Source organism: Trichosurus vulpecula, chromosome 2 (assembly GCF_011100635.1).
Source record: "Trichosurus vulpecula isolate mTriVul1 chromosome 2, mTriVul1.pri, whole genome shotgun sequence".
Classification (NCBI taxonomy): Eukaryota; Metazoa; Chordata; class Mammalia; order Diprotodontia; family Phalangeridae; genus Trichosurus; species Trichosurus vulpecula.
Window position 1 is genome coordinate 221,584,931 of NC_050574.1, and position 22,141 is coordinate 221,607,071.

The window sequence follows — 22,141 nt, forward strand, 5'->3', positions numbered from 1 at the left end:
ACTATTAACCACAAGTCTACAAATAAAATCTTAGAATCAGAATTTTTAGAAAGCACAGAATCAAAAAGTCTCAGAACTTGAAGGGACCTTGGAGTCTACTTATTGAGTCCAGTTTCTACCTAAACAAGAATCCTTTTTAACAACATACCCAAGGGCTAAATGGCATTGTGGAAAGAAGGTTGAATTTTGGAACCATGGGATACGAGTCCAAATCTTGGCTCTACTGTTTGTAATCTGTGTGACTTCAGGCAACTGGTTCATCTCTCTGGCCTCAGCTTTGGCTATGTGCCTTTCTAGCTCTGATCCTAGGCTTGAAGACTTACATGGACAGTTTGCCTGAGGCAACTCATCCTTCCTTTTGGATAGCCGTAATTGATGGAAAGTTTTTCCTGATATCAGGCTAAAGTCTGCCTTTTTGCAGCCTCCACGTACTGTTCCAAATTGTATAGTCAAAGGCAAAGAAGAACAAGTTTAATCCTTTTCATGCGAGAGCCTGTCAAACACTTAAAGAAAGTTACCGTGTGCCCTTTAATTCTTTGCTTCTCCATGCTAAACACTGTAATTTCCTCCAACCATTTATCCCAAGGCTATGAGGGTTGCCAAAACTCTCCAAATATCCTTCCTCAGAAGTCCCTCCCTCTTCTTATCTCTTCTGTTCCTTCTCATATTGAACCCTGAAATAGAAATATCAAGTCCAATCACCTCTTTTTACAGGTAAAGCAAGTTAAACCCATCTCAGGTAAATGAATTACCCAAGATCATTCAGTGAATTAGAGGCAGTTAAGACTAGAATTCAGGTATCCTAATTCACAGTCCATTCTACAAAAAAATTAATGTCCATGATAATTATCCTGTGGGCACTTACAAGATCCCTATCTTTTGGGTGAAAAAACATTATATTTGTGAGTTTGAAAGTTGTATATTGTAGTACATTCTTTTTCTCTGAAAATTGGTAAATAAAGTACGGCATGTAAATATACTATTGAACAAACATTTATTAAAACCTAGTGGGAACAAGAGCAGCTAGGTGGTGAAGTGGATAGAATACTGGGCCTGGAGTAAGGAAGACCTGAGTTCAAATCTGTCCTCAGACACTTACTAGCTGTGTGACCCTGAGCAATTCACTTGCCCCTGTTTGCCTCAGTTTCCTCATCTGTAAAATGAACTGGAGAAAGAAATGGCAAACCACTCCAGTATCTTAGTCAAGAAAAACCCAAATGGAGTCACTAAGAGTTGGAAATGACTGAACAACAAACAACACAAGCATGGACAAGGTACTATGCTAGGCACCAAGGGTACAAAGATAGAGAGGAAAGGGTCTCTGCCCATAACAAACTTACATTCTGGGAGCAGGGGAAACAAAGTAGAGAACCCAACAGGTACACAGGTAAGTAAATATAAAAACAAGAGTACTACCAGCCATGCTGTAGGAGGAGGCACCTCAGCTGGTCCTTAAAGTAAACCAGAGAATCCAGAAAGTGGAAGTAAGAAGTCAGTGTATTCCAGACAGGGACAGTCTTGAGAATGCAGAGAAATGGGAAAAGGCCCCATTGGATTCAGGGGCTCCCCTGTCAGCCAGTCTGGCTAGATCTTATACATGAAGGGCAGTAATTTAAAATAACTCTGAAAAGGTAGGTAGATAACAGGTTATTCATGGACAGGCTGAGGAACCTATAGTTTATATCAGAAGCAATATCGCGCTTCAAGGTTTTTGAATGAGGAATGACAGATCCATGTTTCAGGAATACTAATTTGACGTCTATGTGGAAGACAGACTTCAGAGGGGGATCAACTCATCAGTTCTCACTGTAGTCCCAATTAAATAGAGTGCCTGGAGCAAAGTGGATGCTATGTGAGTAAGGAGAAGTAGATGGAAACGGGAGAGACAGCAGTGCTATAATCACAAAGACTTAGAATTGGATATAGGAGATGAAGCAGGGAAAGGAGGCAAAAATTAATCCAATACCACGAAGGTGGATGAATACCATGAAGGCCAACAGCACCCTCAACAGAAATAGGAAAGGTTGGCAAAGAGACAGATTTTGAAGAAAATAGCTGTTTTGAACATGCTGAGTTTCAGGTGCCAATGGCAAATCAGGGTGGAGATGTCCTAGAGGTAGCTGACAATGCAAGTCTACGGCTCAAGAGGGATGAATTTAGATTTAGAAGATGCCTGGATAGAGAATATTTAGTCTATGAGATCTGATGAGATCACCAAGAGAAAGAATGTGTAAAGAAATTAGAAAAACAGGGCTCAAAAAAGCCCCTTTGGACATCCATGCTTATTGAGTGGGAGAGAGATGATGATCCAACAAAAATGACTGAAGAACAGTCAGAAAGGCAAAAAAATATTGTATTACAGAAGAAAAATGAGAGAGTATCCAGGAGGAAATGGAGACTGACAGTGTCAAAACCTGCAAAAGGGTCAAATAAAGTGAGGACTGAGAAAAAGTCACCAGATTTAACAGTTAAGAGATCCTTTGTAGCCTTGAAAAGAGCAGCTTCAGTTGGATGATAGTTAGAGGTCAGATTACAAGGAGTCTGGGGGGAAAGGAGGTAAAAATGGAGAAAAAGAATATAGATGATTTTTAAGAGTTTGGTTGTGAAAGGAAGAACAGATAAAGGGTAGTATTTTCAGCAAAAGGCAAAGAAGTAAAGGTTACTCATTTGTTGTTCTTGATAAATGATGGGGGAGACATGGGCATGTTTCTAAGCAGCAGGAAAGGACCTAGAGGACGTGTGCAGATTTCAGATGAGAGAAAGAAAGGGAACAACCGAGGAAGCAAGTTTCCAGGTGAGATGAGAAGGGATCAGACCAAATATGAGTAGAAGGATTGGCTATGGTAAAGAAAAGAGCTATAATTTCATCAGAAATTAGAGAAAAGAACAAGAGAATGGGAGGTGTCACCAGTTGGGGTTGATGTGTGGAGTAGGAAATAAAGGAGATGTCAAGGTGAACAGCATCTATTTTCTCAGCAAAGTAGAATATTTGAGAATATGGAGGCTTGGCTTGAATAAGAATATGGCTTGGCTGAGAACATGGGGAGAGGTGTGGTAGAGAGAGCCTGAAAAAGAAGAGGTTTGAAACTACTGCTGCAGTGAAAGTGATACAGATCATGGAGGAATAAAAGGATTGCTGTACAGCAGTGAGGGTCCAGTTAAAAATCAAAACAACTCTGAGGTACCACATCACACCTATCCAATTGGCTAACACGACAAAACAGGAAAATTATAAATGCTGGAGAAGATGTGGGAAAATTGGAACGCTAATGCATTGTTGGTGGAGTTGCAAACTGAACCAACCACTCTAGAAAGCAATTTGGAACTATGGCCAAAGGGCTATAAAACTGTGCCTACCCTCTGACCCAGCAATAACACTTCTAGGTCTATATCCCAAAGAGATCATACAAATGGAAAAGGGATCCACAAGTACAAAAATTTTAACAACAGCTCTTTTTTGTGGTGGCAAAGAATTGGAAATCGAGGGGATGCCCATCAGTTGGGGAATGGCTGCACAAGTTGCGGTATATGAGTGTAATAGAATACTATTGTTCCATAAAAAATGATGAGCAGGTGGATTTCACAAATACCTGGAAAGACTTACATGAACTGATGCTGAGTGAAGTGAGCAGAACCAGGAGAACATTGTACACAGTAACAGCAATAATCAAATTTGATAGACTTTTAACTCTTCTCAGCAATATAAGGATCTAAGACAATTCCACAATACTCATGATGGAAAATGCTATCCACATACAGAGAAAGAACCATGGAATCTGAATGCAGATTGAAGCAGACTATTTTCTCTTTCTTTTGGTTTCTTCTTTCTCATGGTTTTTCCCTCTGGCTCTAATTCTCCTTTACAACATGACTAATGTGGAAATATGTTTAATGTGACTGTACATGTACATAGTATATCAGATTGCATACTATCTTGGGAAGGAGGGGAGTAAAAGGAGAGGGAGAAAATTTAGAACTCAAAATGTTATAGAAGTGAATATGGAAAACTAAAAACAAATAAATAAAATTTTTAAAATAAAATGAAATATGTAATGGTTTCGATCTTATAACAGAACTCATATTTAATGTAATGTGCCCTATCCTTTATCAAACGCTTATATACTCTCTCTTGTCAGGCAGATAGATGGCGCAGTGGATAAAGTGCCAAGCCTGGACTCAGAAGACTCATCTTCCTGAGTTCAAAACCTGTTTCAGACACTTACTAGCTGTGTGACCCTGAGCAAGTCACTTAACCATTTGTCTCATTTCCCTCACCTGTAAAATGAGTTGGAGAAGGAAATGGAAAATCACTCCTGTATCTTTGCCAAGAAAACCCCAAATGGGGTCATGAAGACTCAGACATGACTGAAAAAAAATGACTAAACAACAAAATACTTTCCACTAAAATTCTAGCTATGTCTCCTAAAGATTTATTTAATCCCTGGCTTGGCCTTCAGAGCTAGGGAATCTAATTGCTCCAAAGAAATTATTTATTAAATGGAAGAGAGGTGGGGCAAGAGATTTAGGATGCTTGAAAAAGATTTGTTGAAATATCTGCAGAGTTTGAGAAAGCATACTCATAGCTGTAAACCGTGAGCCGAGTAAGAGAACTTCTCTCCCTTTTAGGTCTTTTCCACATACTCCCTTCCTACTCAGGTTTCAACACTAGCTGTCAAACCAAGAATCATAAAGCCTCAGATTGCTTTAGGGAACTGATAAGGTAGGGGTGGAGTGGTAGGTGTTAGTAGGGGAATCAAAATGGCACCTCCTAGGTTGGGGGAGGGATTCATTCAGGAGTATTACATAATTTTGTAAACCACAGTTTGCAAATTTTCTAACACATCCCCTTATTTGGGGTGTGAAGGAATTGTTCAGAATAGTCCCTTCCATTTTTACATCCAACTCTCTGCTCCCACATACTATCTCATAACCACAGAACTCTACCACCAAGCAAAGTTGGGAGGTTTGTATCTGTTTACCCTAGGCAAGACCTGAAGTTTGTGGTCACTGAGGTTTATGTCCATTCCTTCACTGCTCCACATGTGATTTGACCTAACGCAAGATAAATACCCAAATGCCATGAAAAGCATGAATTATCCGAGATTAAAATAAGTACTTACAAAAAGGAATACACAGTACACTTCATTGTGTTTTCATGCCTGCTGAGTCGGAGGCAATTGCCTACTTTGCCTAATGCTAGACCTGGCTCAGCTATGAAGAGCTGTTTTTAAATCTTCACAGCATTCCAGGACCAGTCTTTCTTTGACCCTTTTCTTCTCAGAAGCAACTTTTGGCTGTTTTTTTCCATAAAAAATGGTTTCTCCAATCTCTAATGTGTAGTACCTATTGCTTTATGCATGCCATGGCAGCTAGACCAGAGAATCTATTGTCAAGGTTATGAAACTTACTCCAAATCCAAACTAGCAGGAAATCATTAGCATAAAACCTAATACTCTGGATGCACACCTTAAGCAAAACCCTAAAAATCTGAGGCCATCAAACCTGACATTTTGACGGCCTCTGCCTACAGAATCTTACAACAGGCAATCAATTAATTCCACCTCTTTAATGGCTTGGCTTTAACTGCCTAAGTCAGGAATGGGAAACCTGTGGCCTCTAGGCCACAGGTGGCCCTCTAGGTCCTCAAGTGCAGCTCTCTGAATCCAAATTTTACAGAACAAATACCCTTAATAAAAGGATTTGTTCTGCAAAACTTGGATTCAATCAAAAGGCCACACCCAAGGACCTAGAAGGCCACAGGTTCCCCACCTGGCCTAAACCCTCTTAAAAGGACTCCTTTTGTTCTATAAAGAAAATTAAAAAGCGCAATGAATAAGAGGTAATTCAGGAAAGGTTCAAGCTTTAAGCAGATAGTAACCTCCTTTAAACAGCAAATTGGATCTGAATTACTCATCAGTGGGGTGTGGCCAGTCAGGCAGTCACTCTGGGCAAATACCTGAAGCAATTGAGGGGAAAGGGGGGAAGGGGCTGAGACTGAAGTAAAGCCTCCAGAATAGAGTTCTCCACCTGTTTAATTTCTCCCACCTACATGCTATCACCAGCACCTATCCAAAGACAAAAGAAACAACAAGAAAAAGCCACCTCCCCTCTGTGTACACACAGGCACTAATGGTGATCACCTATTTGTGAATCCTCAGGAGAGTCAAGTTCCCAGCGCAGCCAGACTTTAGGCTGAAGCTGCCTCCTACACAGAATATAACCTGGGATTGGACTTCCTGCATCTCAATCCCAGCTCCCAAAAGGAATGCTGCTTTTCAGAACCTGACTGCACTGCTTCTCCCGAGAACCCAAGAAGTGCCTTTCTTCTTACAGTGCTCTCATTTCTTTAAGTCCATGCCAAAGCAGTGAAAAGCAGAACATCATGTGGTTTTGCAAATAACACTCAGTCAGCATATCTACCTCCCTTTGGGTTCTTATGGATGAAGCATAAAGCCTGATTATTTCCAGGCAAGTCAAGTCTTAGCAGGTGTTACTGGTAAAAGCTTTAGTCACGGAAGACTCAACACATAGGCTAAATCTGAAAATATACCAAGAGAAAAAAAAATCTGGGTACATAACCTCACCTCACTGAATATAACTATTCTCCTAATTTAAACAAACAAACCCCTGTTCCATTTTATTCCTCGGATGTGAAGGTACCAAGAAAATATGTGTGGCATTAAGACTATGATTAAAGTCAAACAGATAGATGCTGGTGAAACCCTCCCAGGGTCCCAAGCTCCCTATGTTACCCCAGGCATTTTCAAAGCAATGTTAAAGCTAGCTTAAGTTACCTTTTCTCATTTCCCAACTATTACTACAAACCAAGGAAGGGAAATCCAGAGTCTGCAGCAGTGGAAGAGAGTAGTGATCTGTTTCTTCTTACACAGGTTGGATGTGTGAAACAACTTTTTTTAATCAACACCGGCTGACTGAACCCAAATGAAAATAACTGTGGTAAATCAGATAAAATTTAAAATATTCCAGGAAAACCCAGTATTTAAGGAAAGCCAAAAACTGAATCCACTTGAAATATGAAAAAAAAAATTTCCTATAGGACATAATTCTTCAGTTTTATAATTCTGTGCCTTCTTATTTGTCTAGAACGAGAATTCAGCTTTGTGCACAAGTAAGGTGTGCTAAGACTTTTGCCATTCTCCAGCACTATACAAGAAACCATAGTGTACTACAGGAGGAACGTGACTAAAATGGCTTCTCCTCTTTCTGGAGAACAATAGTGAGAGCTAGCTATTAATTGTATAGACATCATCTAATCAAGTTATTTATCTGGAAGGCAAAGAAGGGGCCTTGTGCACTGGGCTTAAAAATTCTGCATTGATTAGACCCAGGGCACTCCTCTGTATAGTTTTGCATGTGATGATGACTCACAAGAGGAGTGCTTCTTAAACACCTCCAATCCCTCCCCCTCCCTAGTTCCCCCCACAACCTCACCAGTGCCTGTGCAACACTTTATGCTTCAACAGCAGTAGAGGAGATGGAAGAGGGAAAAGGTGTGGCATGGCTTTCCAGGCCCAGATGGCGATCAATTTATGCACAGATGCAGAAGATCTAATTATGGCCCAGATTATTTCTGTTTGCACAATTACAAATGCTATTAGTGTTTGAAAGCTATCCAGCTCCTTTGTTTTTAACCTAACTACAGAACTCTGTCCTCCTCACCTCCTATGGCTACAGACACCTGAACATACTTCATCTCAACATTTAGGAACTGTGTAATATGCAGCTTTTCTACATACAAAGTCTGCACTGTTCCCTATATAATTAAATATACTAACTTTCCTCCCCTAAGGTCTTCCATTCTGTCCATGGCCTGGCAAGGGTTTCTGCCGGTATTTACCCAGTGCTCTCTCTCTCTCTCTCTCTCTCTCTCTCTCTCTCTCTCTCTCTCTCTCTCTCTCTCTCCCCTGGGGTTGGGGATCTGGTTCAAGAGCAAGAAAGAAAATGAAAAAAAAAATCGGAAGGAAGAGAACCTCCAAGATAGCAAAACCTAAAGTTTTACTTCAAAAAAATCTCTAAGAATGACCATACAGTTTATGGAGATAACTGTCTAATCTGTATAATTAGTACTAATCTCTGTGACCAAGTCCAGTCACAGTATGGATCTACTGCCCAGTGATTACCTGCTCTTGGGTAGGCATCTTGATTGCAACATATACAAAATTATTATGAGTTATACGGAGTTATTATCTATTACATTCCACCCTAAGCCTACTCTTCCTCGAACTTTCTCTATTTCTTTGGAGGGCACCATCATCCTCCCAGTCACCCGAGTTCACAATCTTGGAGTCAGTCATTCTGCTCTCTTCCTCTCACTTTTCATTGCCCTTTTAACCTCACAACATCACTCCTTTGCTTCCCCTTCTCTCCATTCCCAAAACACCCCCCACCCGAGTTCAGTTCTTAACCTCTCATACTGGAGACTGGAATAGCTTCATAATTAGTTTCTCTACTTAGAATCTCTCCCCTCTGTAATCCACCCTCCTCATAACTGTCAAATGGCCTAAGACACGGGGCTGCTTCTCCCACTGCCTGGCCCAAAAAGATGACAAAGCTCCTCCTGGCCAAAAAAGGGAGAAACTACATTTAAAGCTTTCACAATCTGGCTCCCAGCCACCCTTCCCACGTCATCTCAGAGTACCCCCTTCCATGAACTCTACATTCATAAGCGTAGACTTAGATCTAACTCCCACATTTTGATGGCCGAGGAAACTAACATCACTTAGCTCCAAAGCATCTGAAGCGGGACTGGAACCTAGGTCTTCTGACTCCAACTCCAGTTGCTTTTCCAAAATGGACCCCCAGCCAAACCTAACAACAGTAGCATTTGTCCAAATGGGATACTCCATCTTCCACCTCTGAGCATCAGTAGCATAAGCTATCTTCCACACCTAGTATGTTCCCTTACCACATCTCTACCTCCCAGCACCTCATCTGGCTTCAAGGTTCAACTCAGGTACTCAGGTGCCTTCCAAGAAGCTGCCTTTTATTTCTCCATCCACCCAGCTGCTAGAGGTCTCCGGTACTAAGGTTAGTTGTATATATATTGTGTCCCTCTAGAACAACATAGCAAGATCCTTGACGGCAGAGACTGTTTCATTTTTGTCTTTGTAACTACGTCAGTTAGCAAGGTTGCCAGCGTATAACTGGTGCTTAATAAATGCATGCTGAATTGAATTTTACAAGTGATTCTCACCTTAGGACACTAGAGAAGGGCCAAAAAAAATTCTTTTGTTTACAAAATGTGCTCATAATTACTACAAGATATATGCCGTATGTACACACAACAGCAGACAATCTTCCCCCTCCCTCCCCACCTCCCACTTGGTACGTGGCACACACCCACACCCACAGCCTAACAAAACACCAGTATTGTGGAAGAAAAAGATTCAAGGATAGCTAACCTCACGGAATCCAAACTGGAAAAGGACAATCTGTCCGAAATTCATAGGAGACTTAGCCAAGAATACCAAACCATTAATATAAGACTAATGGGATTAAATGACTGCCAGATAGTGAAGAGGAGACATTGGAAAGGCAGCAACTGACAGGCCATTTTATTGCAAAGACAATAACGCAGTTGCTCTGACCCTCCTATCAGGATGCGAAATTTCTTTATAAAAACAGAACGTCAGTTATACTTCACTATCAACTTAAACCAAGATTAATGACAGCAAGTTAACTCCTCTGGTTTCCCAACTAGCATCTGTTGCCTTCTTATCAGCTCACAAAAGCCCTCAGAACCCAGCCACCTACAGAACATGTGGAATCCATGCAAACTTAGGACAGTGCTGAGGCTACAGCTAATGCAGGGACAGCCCTGAGTTAAGAAAAGGAAGAAGGAACACTAGGGCAGGGAGGTTTTAAAACGTGTCCAAAAGTTAGTCCTCAGCTTTCAGGTAATCAATGGAAGCACTCTCAACTGTCCCTAGCTACTGTGGTGAGGGCTAATAAGTACCTGGGGTGGAGGATTAAGTGAATGAGGAGCTTAGCTAGGCAGCCTCAGGAACAGCAAATAAACCAGGAAACAAACTGTTAGGATAAAACCTATCATTCAGGATGGAAATAGCTGCAAAGAAGTTTGCTTGTGTTATTTTCTACTGTTGTTGACTTCCTAGGAAGATGCTCAGCTCCACAAAGTTTCCAATTTCCCTTCCTGCCTATCAAAAAAAATTCCTTCCTTTAAGGAGAAAGTCAATACTTCCCTTCAGGCATGCAGCTGTCTATCAAAACCTTCTTCCTGAAGTCCCATCAGATGTTAACAAAGCATAGTGGAAAGAACATGGAATGCAGACTCACAAGCCTAGAGTTTTCATCCCAGCTATGCTACTTATTGTGTGTGACCTGAACCAAGTCAATTACCAATCCGGACCTCAGTTTCCTCATATGACCCTTCCAGATCTAGGTCTAGGACCCTATGCTCTAGCTCTTGTACATGGACATAGCTTTACTGGAGCCTCCCTAAAAGATTTACTTCAGCAAAAAATTATTTGGGCCCTGGAGAAAGCAAGCAAGCATTGGTCAATAGAAAACCTCACAGACTAGTGTGGTTATTCTCAATGAGCCTAGTGGATTTCCGATAGTGAGTTAATATCTACCCACAGATCTCAAGATCAGGCAAACCATGGATAGAAAAGTAAATTAAAGGCCAACAACTCTGATCTAATTTAGCATGGCAGACAGGAAATTTGGGGGAGTTAAAGAAGTCTCTGCTGCATTTTTCATTTGCAAAATGGAGTGACTATATGTTCCCCTCAAATGAGACCAATGAGTTCAGTCAATATTCTCAGCGTTATTTAGGGATAAAAAGAGTGAGGTGAATGAATTTTCATACCAAAACACTTTCCCAAGTGGTCATTACCTGAGAGCTAATGAAGGTTTATCTATATATTACAAGTAGTACTGAGAAGGGTATCAGAATAAGGAGAGGCATTAAAAACAGAAGAGGATGGCTCCCTGTCAGCACCTTCCAAAAAGGGTCTTTATTTTGTCACCAAGTTTTTGAACTTTCAGCATCATCAGGACTAGGAATGATTTTTAAAGTAGATATTTTTTTCAAATTTGTGCAAATCTCTTTCCACAAGTGATCAGTATCCACTATTCAATCAGAAGACTAGCAAGCCTAACAAAACTGAATAAAAAACTAGGAGGACAGCATGATTTGTCTTAACTAAAATGCTATTAGCCAAAACAATATTGTTTGTCGAAGGATCTGGCATGAATTCATCAAGATAAAAGTAAAAACTATATGTGCCACAGGCTCCAGTGTTGCAAAGAAACTATAAATAGTATAATCAGGCCTTGTTGAACACTATCTGGAGAAAATAGATTATATGCATTTATTCATTTCTCAGTAACAAATCAAAACTCCCAGAAACTGTAGAGCAGAACACCCTTGTGTAAACAAATAATGATTTTTAGAATTATAATCTTTACCTGCTATTTGTACTGAACCGTCTTCTCCCAAAAGAATATTACCAGCCTTCAAATCCCTATCAGAAATAAATTAGAAGTTAATTCTACAAAGTATACATATTATGTTATATACATTTCTTCAGGAAGATTTTTTAGAAGGTAAATCTTAACTAATTTGAATTGCACATCACAAATATTATTTTGCATTTTAGGAAATGTGACCAATACTGAGATAACCAGGGTATTTCATATTCTGTCATTAACAGGATTTAATTTAAATCACAAAGCCTTGATCCTGCATGTTGGTAATTGAGTCAGATCTGAAACTCATAATGCTTTTGCTTTATGAAGCACTCCAATATGTTTTTGGGGTGTTTTTTAAAAAAAATTTTTACACAGACTTGTCATTTCATCAGTGTAGAAACCTCCTGGTATACAGATTGACAGTGCCTCCAAACTTAATCTTAAAAAATTGTCTGGACCACTGGGAGATTAAGAGATTTGCCAAGCTATACAGCCTTGTCAAAAGTAGGGCTTGAACCCAGGTCATTACTGATTTCAAGGCTGGCCCTCAAGGCACTATACCATGATATCTCATTAAAATGCTACCTATTTAAAACTACTTTCATTCACAACTGCCTCTGAAAACAACTCCAAAATCCTCTTCAAAATGATCTAATATACATCAATTTCTGCTCTATGTGGTAACTGATTATGGGGCATGTGTCTTTTCATTATCAATACCAATTATGAAGAATAATTCATTCATTCCAACATTTACAATCCTTATTCTCAAGTGTTTGATTAGATGAACAATTCTAGCAACATAGCAGTATTGCTCTCATAAAGAAAATGTATGGTTAAAATTGCCTTTACATGCAATTGGGGAAAAATTTTAAAAAATTTCAATCAAAGAAAATGTATAAATTGGATGGTACAATATAAAAAGTTGGTTGGAGAAAATAACAGTAGATGCTACAAAGCATAAATTCATTCATTGTTCTGAGAGAGAAAAACAACCCTCAAATCATATCTTGGAACTGACGTAGTTACCCACTAGATTAAACTTTACCAACAAAAAGAAAGGCATTTGAATCCCTGGGGTCTTCCAGGCTGCAGGGCTCTTTCAAGAACTACTGTATTATTTTCAAAAAGAGGAAGATCCAGCAAGTCCTTCCCTTTTCCCTCTCAAAAGGATACCCCTTACTCCCATCAACCCATTACAATGATTGCAGCTGTTATCCTAGTCCTAAAAATAAAAAGAATGTCCAAAAAAGATTAAAAACCTCAGAGGATATGTATGACCCAAGCAGTACACTGCAGATTTTTTATGAGACAATCAATACTTTTATATTCTGCAAATTAACTTTTTAATGAAAACTTGACTATTTATCTAATCAAAGCCCTGGACAAATAAACAAAGCCAATAAGTAGCTATGAAAAGAAGAAGTCTAAATCTAGAGTTTAATACATTCCCCCCTCACAAAAAAAAAATCACATATATCTGTATCTCAGATGTGCACTACCTTGAAATTAATTTCCAAAGCAATGTTCTCTAATATAAACCAGCCCCTCAAAATTACAAAATAGATGACCTAACCTTGTGGGCCAATATATTTCACCCAAAATGACTCTTCAGCTTTTTCCTTAAGTATTTAAATTGCCAAACAACGGTTCCTTATATTATCTACAGACACCAAAATGAGAAATGTCACTAAACTTATCATGGCATAATTTACTCTGATAATCTTTAAATAAATATCTAAGTAAGAAAATCTCTACAGATATTCATACCTGTGAATTTGACCATTTCTATGGAGATAGTCTAAGCCTTCCAAAACTTCTTTAAGAATTGTAGCTATTATTGATTCTTCCAGGACTCCATTCTTGTGCTCTCCTCGATTGACAATATACTTTATGATATCCAGCATTGAACCTAAATTGATAAGTATAACTTTTAAAAATAATTACCTTAGTTGACTTTTCAGAACAGTGCTCTACCAACTAGAGGAGAAAAGCTATCTGTCCAAACTTAAAAGAATCTCAAATGAAGACATGTGTGGACTAATACAGACCGAAATAAACAAAATCAGGAGAATATAGATGACAATAATATAAAGTAAAACAACCCTAAAAAGTCATATTAAATGTAATGACAAATCTTGATTCCACAAGGCACCTGATGGAACGCCCTTCCCTCCTCTCAGCAGAGGGATGGTAGACTACAGATGTGGAATCTTGTATCCACTGTCAGACAGGGACATTGTGTCAGTTGGTTTTGTTCAACAATTAGCTGGGTTTTTTTTGTTGTAAAGGAGAGTTCTAGAGAAGCAGAAGATTATAAGAAAGAGACTGTTGTGGAGGAGAAAAAAAAACACATAAAACTACTGATAATTTTTTTAAAATTTTAACTTAAAAAATTAAGCAGTGAGCTTAATTTCCAAATTTCCATAAGCAGTACATTCCTCATTGTGGCTTCACACACACACACACACACACACACACACACACGCACACGCACACGCACACATTTCAAAATAATTTTAAATTTAAACAAGGAAAATATAAATTCACAAGGCCTTTCTATTGGCTCTTTGGCTTATTTTGCTTGATCCCAAATGGCAATACTACAGGCAATGCATGGAAGTTTCAGAAAAGTAGTTTCTGGCTCGATATAAGGAAAAGATTCCTAACAAAAGAAGAGCTGGGCAATGGCTGCCTCAGGAAGACAGTGAGCTGCCCATGACAGAAATGTTGGGAAGTCTTTCCTGACATTAAGTGTTCAGCTTTCAGAGAGACACGGAAGTACTAGGCTCTTTCTCCATTCCTCAATGATGGAAAACCTTCAGGATACAAACGGGACAAGAAGCAAGGAAAAATACTAAAAGATAAAGCTAGGGGAAAGCTGAAGAGAGGAAGGGCCATAGCTCCTCCTCAACAGTAAAATTATGGGAGCCAGAACCGATGGGTGAAAAAAGGTAGCCCACTACCTCAGGACTAACACTGGCAAGCTAAGGGCTATTTTCTTTGTGGGGTCATCAGCACAGGTCAGTTTGAATGCACCTGAGGAAAAAAATGGGTTAACATACCAATCTTTATAATGAAGAACTATTCAATACAATGTTAAAGTAAACAGAGCAATATCCCTTGGCAATGTACAACTCACATTTCAACACACATTAATTAATATTCAGTGCCTCCGGGTCATTTATAATAGCTGTAATTACCTGGGGGTTGAGCATTTCTGAGGAGTTAACAAATGGCTTCTTTAAGGACCTAAAATTGGCTTGTGGCCTGCAGTGATTAACTGTGAGGATGTTGTCTCCCCATTAGACATTACTCCATTAAGCCAACCTCCTCCTCTCAATCTAGAGTCTATTAAAAGTAAATCATCAAGTTTTTCCCCTCAGAGAGACATATTCTTTTAAACTACATTTTCTGATAATTTAGGGAGGAAAAGGCCAAATTCCAAAGGAATTTTGTATATGACAATACTACACCATCAAGCTTGCAAAATAATTTCCTGCTTTGCTGAGAGAGAACAATGAGTAAGTTTCCACATCAGTCTGCATTCACAGGATCACCTGTGGAAACTTGCTTAACTTTCCTCTTATCCAAAGTCCAGTATGGGAAGGTCTGCTTTTTAAGAAGACAGTGATATTTTCTGTAAGGTCAAAGAGCAATAAGAAAAGGAATGGAGTGACTTAATGAAATTTTTATTCAGTAAAGGTTGCTTTATGGTATTAAAAATAAAAAGGCAAACTGAAAAGCAAAGTCAGGAGATAAAACCTGAGACTTATGCAGGGTATTTGATCCTGTTCAGAGTCCCAGGCCCTTGGAAATCCTCCAGTTTTTCTTGCAAGATAGTTCAACCAGAGGCAAGATAATCTTGCATCCAAAGATGAACTGACAGGGCTTCTTCTCTCTCCTCTATTTTTCTCCCTTAAGAAAAAAATTAGCAAGCCAAGCGGGCACTCAAGGAAACAATGACTAATAGGATTGGCTGGAACCCAGAACAAAGCTGAGCTGGGCTCGCCTAGATTCTCCACAAGTCTGCCAAAGTAGATCCAAGGAAGTTACAGCTCCTTGGTATATTTCATTTCTGGGCCTCTTTGGATCCCAGACTGACTTTGTCTTCTTTTAAATTTGGACAGCTCCCTGCTTCCTCTCTGGGGGCCTGGGCTCAGTCCTAGTAATTACATAAACCCTGCTACCACCCGTTTGTCTTTGCCTAAGCAATCCTAAAATGTTCTCTCTTCTGGGGGATGGGAGCTCAGCATCTGAACCAGAGGGTGGTCTATGGAAAAGGTACTGATGTGAGGGAGCCCTCCAGAAAGATTGCCCTCCAATCTGGAAAGCCAAAGTCTTTGTCAGTTCCCAATATTACAACATTTCATTCAAGCTCTGAGGGTCACAACCATCAAACTTAAGTTCTTTATGTAACTATCGTTTCATTCAGTGAAGATATTTCTACAAACACAGATCATAATCCCTGTACCTCTCAGCAGAAAATTTCTTGAGTTGCTATGGTCAGGAAAAAAATAATTATAACCTAGTGGGCAACTTTCTGATGGTGAGCCTCTCAAGAAGCCACTGCCAGGTCTTCACTTGCAGCCTTTTCAGCTTGGTAGGATGTTCCAATCCTGGCAGTCTATTGCCACGGTCTTCAAGAACCCAAGGTTACTTCTATGCCATCAATAAGGCACAGTGGACAGTTAACATGCTACACATAGGAAAAATCTTAACTCTATGTCCCATCATCCCCCAAGTACAAACAACTTACCTCCACTTAATAATTTCATAACCAGCCAAAGCTCATCCTTTACAACAAAAGAGGTGTAATAGGTCACCACGTTGGGATGGCTGCACTGGCTCATGGCTTGAATTTCTTTCTATAAAGAAAGCAAAACATGACACAGGACCATGGGAAGGAAAATAAGGCAACCCTTTTCTTTGTTTGCTAGTATGATTATACATGCCTAAAGTATCAGTTAGACCGAGACATTGCAATGATTTCTTAAGATGTAGAACCAAATTTTTACTCTTGCCCAGAGACAAAGAAATACTAAACAACAGAACACTGGACAAGGAAATAGGAGGCCCAAATTCTAGTTCAAGCTCCACCAATAATGATCACTAACATTTAGCACTTTAAAATTTGAGCCTCAGGACAAGCCTGTAAGGTATTTAGGACAGGTGTTGTTAGGCCTGTTTCAAAGATGAGGATAACTGATTTGCCCTTGGTCACATGGCTGTTAAATGCCAAGAAACAGGATTTCATCTGCATATGCCTCACTTAATGGTATCACTTGTGTGCCTCAGTTTCTCTAATCCAAAAGTGGATATTCACAGATACACATGCATATATGTAACAGTTAATATTACTACTACTAATAATAGCAGTTAACATTCATATAGGAGAGCTAGGTGGCACAGTGGATAGAGCTGGCCCTGGAATGAGGAAGACCTATACTTCTGAGTTCAAATCTGGCCTTAGATACTTACTAGCTGTGTGGCCCTGGGCCAGTCCCTTAACTCTGCTTGTTTCAGTTTCCTCATCTGCAAAATGAGCAGAAGAAGGAAATGGAAAACCACTCCAGCATCTTTACCAAGAAAAACCCAAAAGGGGCCATGAAGAGTCGGACGTGACTAAAAACAACTGAACAACAACAACATTTATACGGTACTTACTGTGTTTCAGGCACTGTGCTAGGTGCTTTACCAATACTATCTCATTCTACCCACACAATATCCCTGGGCAGAAAGTGCCATTATTTTCCCCACTTTAAAGATGAGGAAACTGAGGCAAAAAAAGGTTAAGTGACTTGCCCAAGGGTCACAAAGCATCTGAGGCCAGATCTAAACTCAGACCTTCCTGATTCCCAGACTGGCGATCTATCCATTGTTTTACCTCTCTGTCTCTGTGTCTCTTTCTGCCTCTCGGTCTCTGTCTCTGTCTCTCTCTCTATATATATATATGCCTATACACACATACATACATACATACATATATATATACACACATATATATGTATGTATGCATATGTATGTATGTGTATATACATACATATATACAATATATACATACATACACATATGTATACATACATATTTGTATGCATATGTAAAATAATAACATGTTTATGACATTGTCCCTAAGACACTGAGATGTCCTAAATTATTAAACAAAGATAATGCTACCCTATCTGTATTTGGTAAAGGTAGGAAATAAATATATATTTTACAAAGATTATTTAACAAAACCAATGGAGATACAGCTTTAAAACTTCTCTATAGCTTATAATCCTATAGAATGGCCTGAGAAGGTAGTGGTTTGTCCATTATCACATAACTAGGCCATGTTAGAGGCAAGACTTAAATCCAGGCCTTCCTAAATCCAAGCCCAATGCCCTATCCATTCTGCAGTAATTTCAGTCTGCCCATCCCCTCCCCATGTATTTCTTTGTATAATTGTGTAAACATGTATACACCTGGTGAAAGAAATGCAAGTGCCTTAAGGATGGGGACACATTCACTTTTGTAACTGTCTCCCCAGTGGCTAGAGGTGTCATACATAAGGCATTTAATTTATTGACTGGCTGACGGATTGGTTAACTCAAGGTTAATCAGAAATGTTTGTTTAAATGTGTGCCACTGAATGTCAATAGACCAGCATAAACTAGGTTCTTGAGATTTTTTTCTGTATATTTAATACTAACACTAAATCTCCTTGGCATACACTTCAAAGATCATTGTGATAAGTATGACTGTCAAATAACTAGACCTGTAAAAGATAAATATAAGGAAGAAAGAACTGCCTTTAAATAATCATGACCTTCTACCATAGTGGGAAACATACTACTGCTTTTTATTTCTATTTATTATGCAACATTCTCCTTTCTCTTTCATCTCCTCTCTGCCCTTCCAAAAGACTAAATAATTTCAGCTTTTCTAAATCTGACACTTTTCAATTCAGTCAACTTCTGTCCTTTAAACAAGATCTGAAACCTGGGGTCCAGTTTCCGTCTGTTTCTGGTGTTAGGTTTGGAGATGAGAAGACAATTCTGTAAGGAGCAATGGAAGCCTGCCCAGGACATTCCTTTTTTTAACTCACTCTGACATCTGTTAATTGTTGAGGATGGCCCATTTAAAGTTTTGCAGCATGAAATGGAGTCCAGTTCAAACAGGCATCCCCTGCTGTTCACAGAAACACGAGCAATGTTTTCTTCAACATGCAGAGTTCATATTTCTAATCATTTTATGCTAAATGCAAATGAATACAGGCAACAGTCACCCTCATTCTAGCTATAAACAACTAAACTTTTAAATCATTAAACACAATGGCCCATAAACAGCTCTACTGCCCATCTGCTCTTCAGAAAGGAAAGTCTTCTGTACAAAAGCAGGGTTGGGCCAGAGTCAGGAAAACACTTGTTTCAGCCCTTCTCTTTCAGACAGCCAGTATCACTTCCTAGTGAAAGTATCTGGTTCTCTGACATTGGAGACAGTGAAGAATGTTGGGAGTCCATGTGTACAAATGAGTGTATGTTTTAGGGAAGAAGCCTTAAGGGAACACAGCAAGCCTTTTTGGGCATTCTACGACCTACAAATTATCACACTTCTTTCCAGGAGAACTTCTGGCATTTGGGATCCAGTTGAATATTTGCGTGTTCTGAAGTTTTAGAGGACAGTACCAGTTTACCTCTACCAGAACAAAACAGGGGTAGAAGACAAAATGAAAAATAAAGATAAAGACATTGGTTTTGGGCAGTCCAGCTTCCTCTTCTCTTTCAATCAAGCTGATAAATATCTTCTAGCCCATAAGTTCTTAACTTGGGATCCCAAGACCTCCAATGGGCCCATGAATAGATTTCAGGAGCTTACATGAACTTAGATGGGAAAAAAAAATTACACCTTTACTTTCACTAACATTTAGTCTGCTATGTATTTTATACATTTGAAAATGTTATCCTGCAAAGAAAGGGGTATAGGCTTCACCAGTCTGCCAAATGTGTCTATTGCACAAAAAGAGGTTAAGAATCCCTGCCCTAACCCTTCTCCCTACATGAACCACTTAACTCCTAACTTGGAGGGAAGGGAGGGGGTAGCTAGGTGGTGCAGTGGATAAAGCACTGACCTGGAGTCAGGAGGACCTGAGTTCAAATCCAGCCTGCATGATGCTGGAGAAGTCACTTAACCACAACTGACACCAAAAAAAAAAACTAATAGAACTGGAAGGTGGTATGGCACAGTAGGAAGAACATTTGCCCTAAAGTCAGAGGGCTCAGGTCCTGCTTCTAACACTACCAGTATGACCAATACACAAGTCATGTCACTCCCTGGGTATGCTTTGGTTTCCTCACGTTTGGTTTCCTCAATAAATTGGCTGAACTAGATAATCCCTGAGGTCTTTTCTCAGGTCTAGATTTATAAAAACCCATGTTACTATGGGATAAACCTCAGATTCTTCATTTATGCACTGAGGGGGTTGGACTAACTGGCCTTGGAGGTCCCTTTCAGATCTAAATCTATGATCTAATAACTGATACCCAAAGCTATGAATAATAACAACAACAAAAGAGTTTACCTTTACATAGGCATTTTCCTAACAACAAGACTGTGGGAGTAGATAATGCAATTATTATCTCCATTTTACAGACGAGGACACTGAGGCTGACAGGTTAAACAACTTGCCCACAATAACACAATTAATAAGTGGCTATGCTAGGATTCCATGTCTCTACTGATTCCAAACCCAGTACTTTTTCTACTACACAGTACTGATATTGAGGGAAATGGTCTAGTCTATGATATAGCTGAATCTCTTAAAAAAACAAACACAAAAAAATTCTTACTCCAATGTCTCAGAATGCAAGTTCTCATAGGTTCTACCATAATGGAATGGCTGCAAGCAAGGCCATGGCGACAGACTGAGTTGTCTTTCCCAAGACCTGCCTAGCTATGGATAGAGAGGCCCACTGCTAGTAAACTGGCCACCTGGTGAGTAACTGGCGACAGCAATCTATGAAACAAAGAAAAATGCAAAACAGCCCTTAGTCCTATGTGGTACCCTGTAACCTCTGCAGTAACAGTGACAATATGGTAGAAAAGGGGCTGGGAACACGAAAAATAAAAGTTTTTAGACCATCTATAAATTTTAACTTAAGAGGATGGTAAATGTAGGCCCACTGCTGAATGACCAACAAGTAGAAGTGAAGGAACTGAATCCTATCACTCTTGTAGCTCTTGCTATGAAACAAAAGCAGAAAGAAGTTGCACAAGAATGGAAAGATGATTTACAGGTTCTTCTTGGAGAGGCAAATCAAGAGGCTGGCTAAGTTGGTTTTAAGATAGGTCCCAAGGCAACAAAAAATATTATATCAGGAGACATTCTTACATAGCAGTGCTTGGGATAAGTGCTTGCAAAAAGACTGCCACAAAAAAATAACTGTATATTATGTTGCAAAAGATAAAGAGGTAAGAGAAATTAAGTCGATATACACTTTGATACTTGGTGACATCAATGTAGGGGGAGGAAGAGGAGAGGACAACAAGAAGTTATGTTAAGGTACAGAAACAAGGAATGAGAAAGCCCAAAGATTGGTGTGTATACACAAAAGCCTCATGATTGATGCAACATGAGTATTTTCTTCAAGAAAAGAATCAAGGAGTGCTGGATATGGCAAGCATCAAATGACATCACAAAAAAATTGATTATAATACAAGAAATGACTCATTCATTACTGATGTGGGAGTCATTCCGGAAACAGTTAATTTATGTACAAATAGACCACCCACTTGTTAGTGCAAAAATCAAAACGGTGCAGTCAGAAGAAAGAATAAATGCAGAGGAAACTGAAAACAACTCTTTCCTGATCTAATTCTATGTTATTAATGATAAAAATGGAAGACAGAAGAAAAGGCAAGCAATAACTGCAATAATCTTACATGGAAGTTTAACCAAAATAAATCAACTGCTATAATAAGAAGACCCAAAGAATCTAAAAAAGCAATTGGGTCAACATGCATTAATGTACTGTACTTGATAAGTAGAGAGATATGGCAGCCCAGAACAATATCAATTTAAAATATAAACTTATTTGTTAAAAAAAGTAGATAATAAATTATCAATCAACAAGTATTTATTAAGTGCCTACTATTTCCCAGGCATTGTGCTAGGAAGTGGGAATACAAAACAAAGGGCATGAGACCAAACCATCATTACACTCAAAAAGCAGTATCACCTCATAAAACAGTAAGAAGCAGTAAAGGAGAAAAGTGAGAAAACTCAACTGAGCAAGTTTCTACCCAAGACATTTAAGAATGAGAACAGGGCAATCAACAAAAGAAAAAATAGAAAAGATCTGCAAATTAAGGACAGTGGAATACAACTGAACTCTTAAAATCTTAGTCCAAGAAAATAAAAAGGCAGAAATAGCACTAAAGAAATCAAAGAAGATGCAGCTGAATTAGACCAAATGTCTAAAGCAAAGAACCATGCTAAAGGCAATACAACTGTGAGGGCACTGAGGGATCATCTCACAAGTTATCTGAAAGAGGTCAATATACCAAAAACTTGGAAAAATCTTAGACCTCATTAAATACTACAAAAAAAAGGCAGCCAAGAGAAAAACCAACTGCTACTGATCAATTCATCTAATTCTCTATCTACATAAAAATTTTATAAGAATAAGCTACCCACAAACTG

General features: G+C 39.1%; 1 protein-coding gene across 1 annotated transcript in view; it reads right to left on the reverse strand.

Moving 5' to 3' along the window:
* The window catches only part of STK39 (serine/threonine kinase 39), a 318,732-nt gene that overhangs the window by 194,528 nt on the left and 102,063 nt on the right, over positions 1–22,141 (reverse strand). Inside the window, exons 3-5 of the mRNA XM_036747781.1 lie at positions 16,217–16,325; positions 13,228–13,369; positions 11,455–11,510 (exon numbers count right to left, since the gene is read on the reverse strand). Coding sequence (XP_036603676.1) covers positions 11,455–11,510; positions 13,228–13,369; positions 16,217–16,325 — 307 coding nt within the window. The remainder of the gene's footprint in view (positions 1–11,454; positions 11,511–13,227; positions 13,370–16,216; positions 16,326–22,141) is intronic.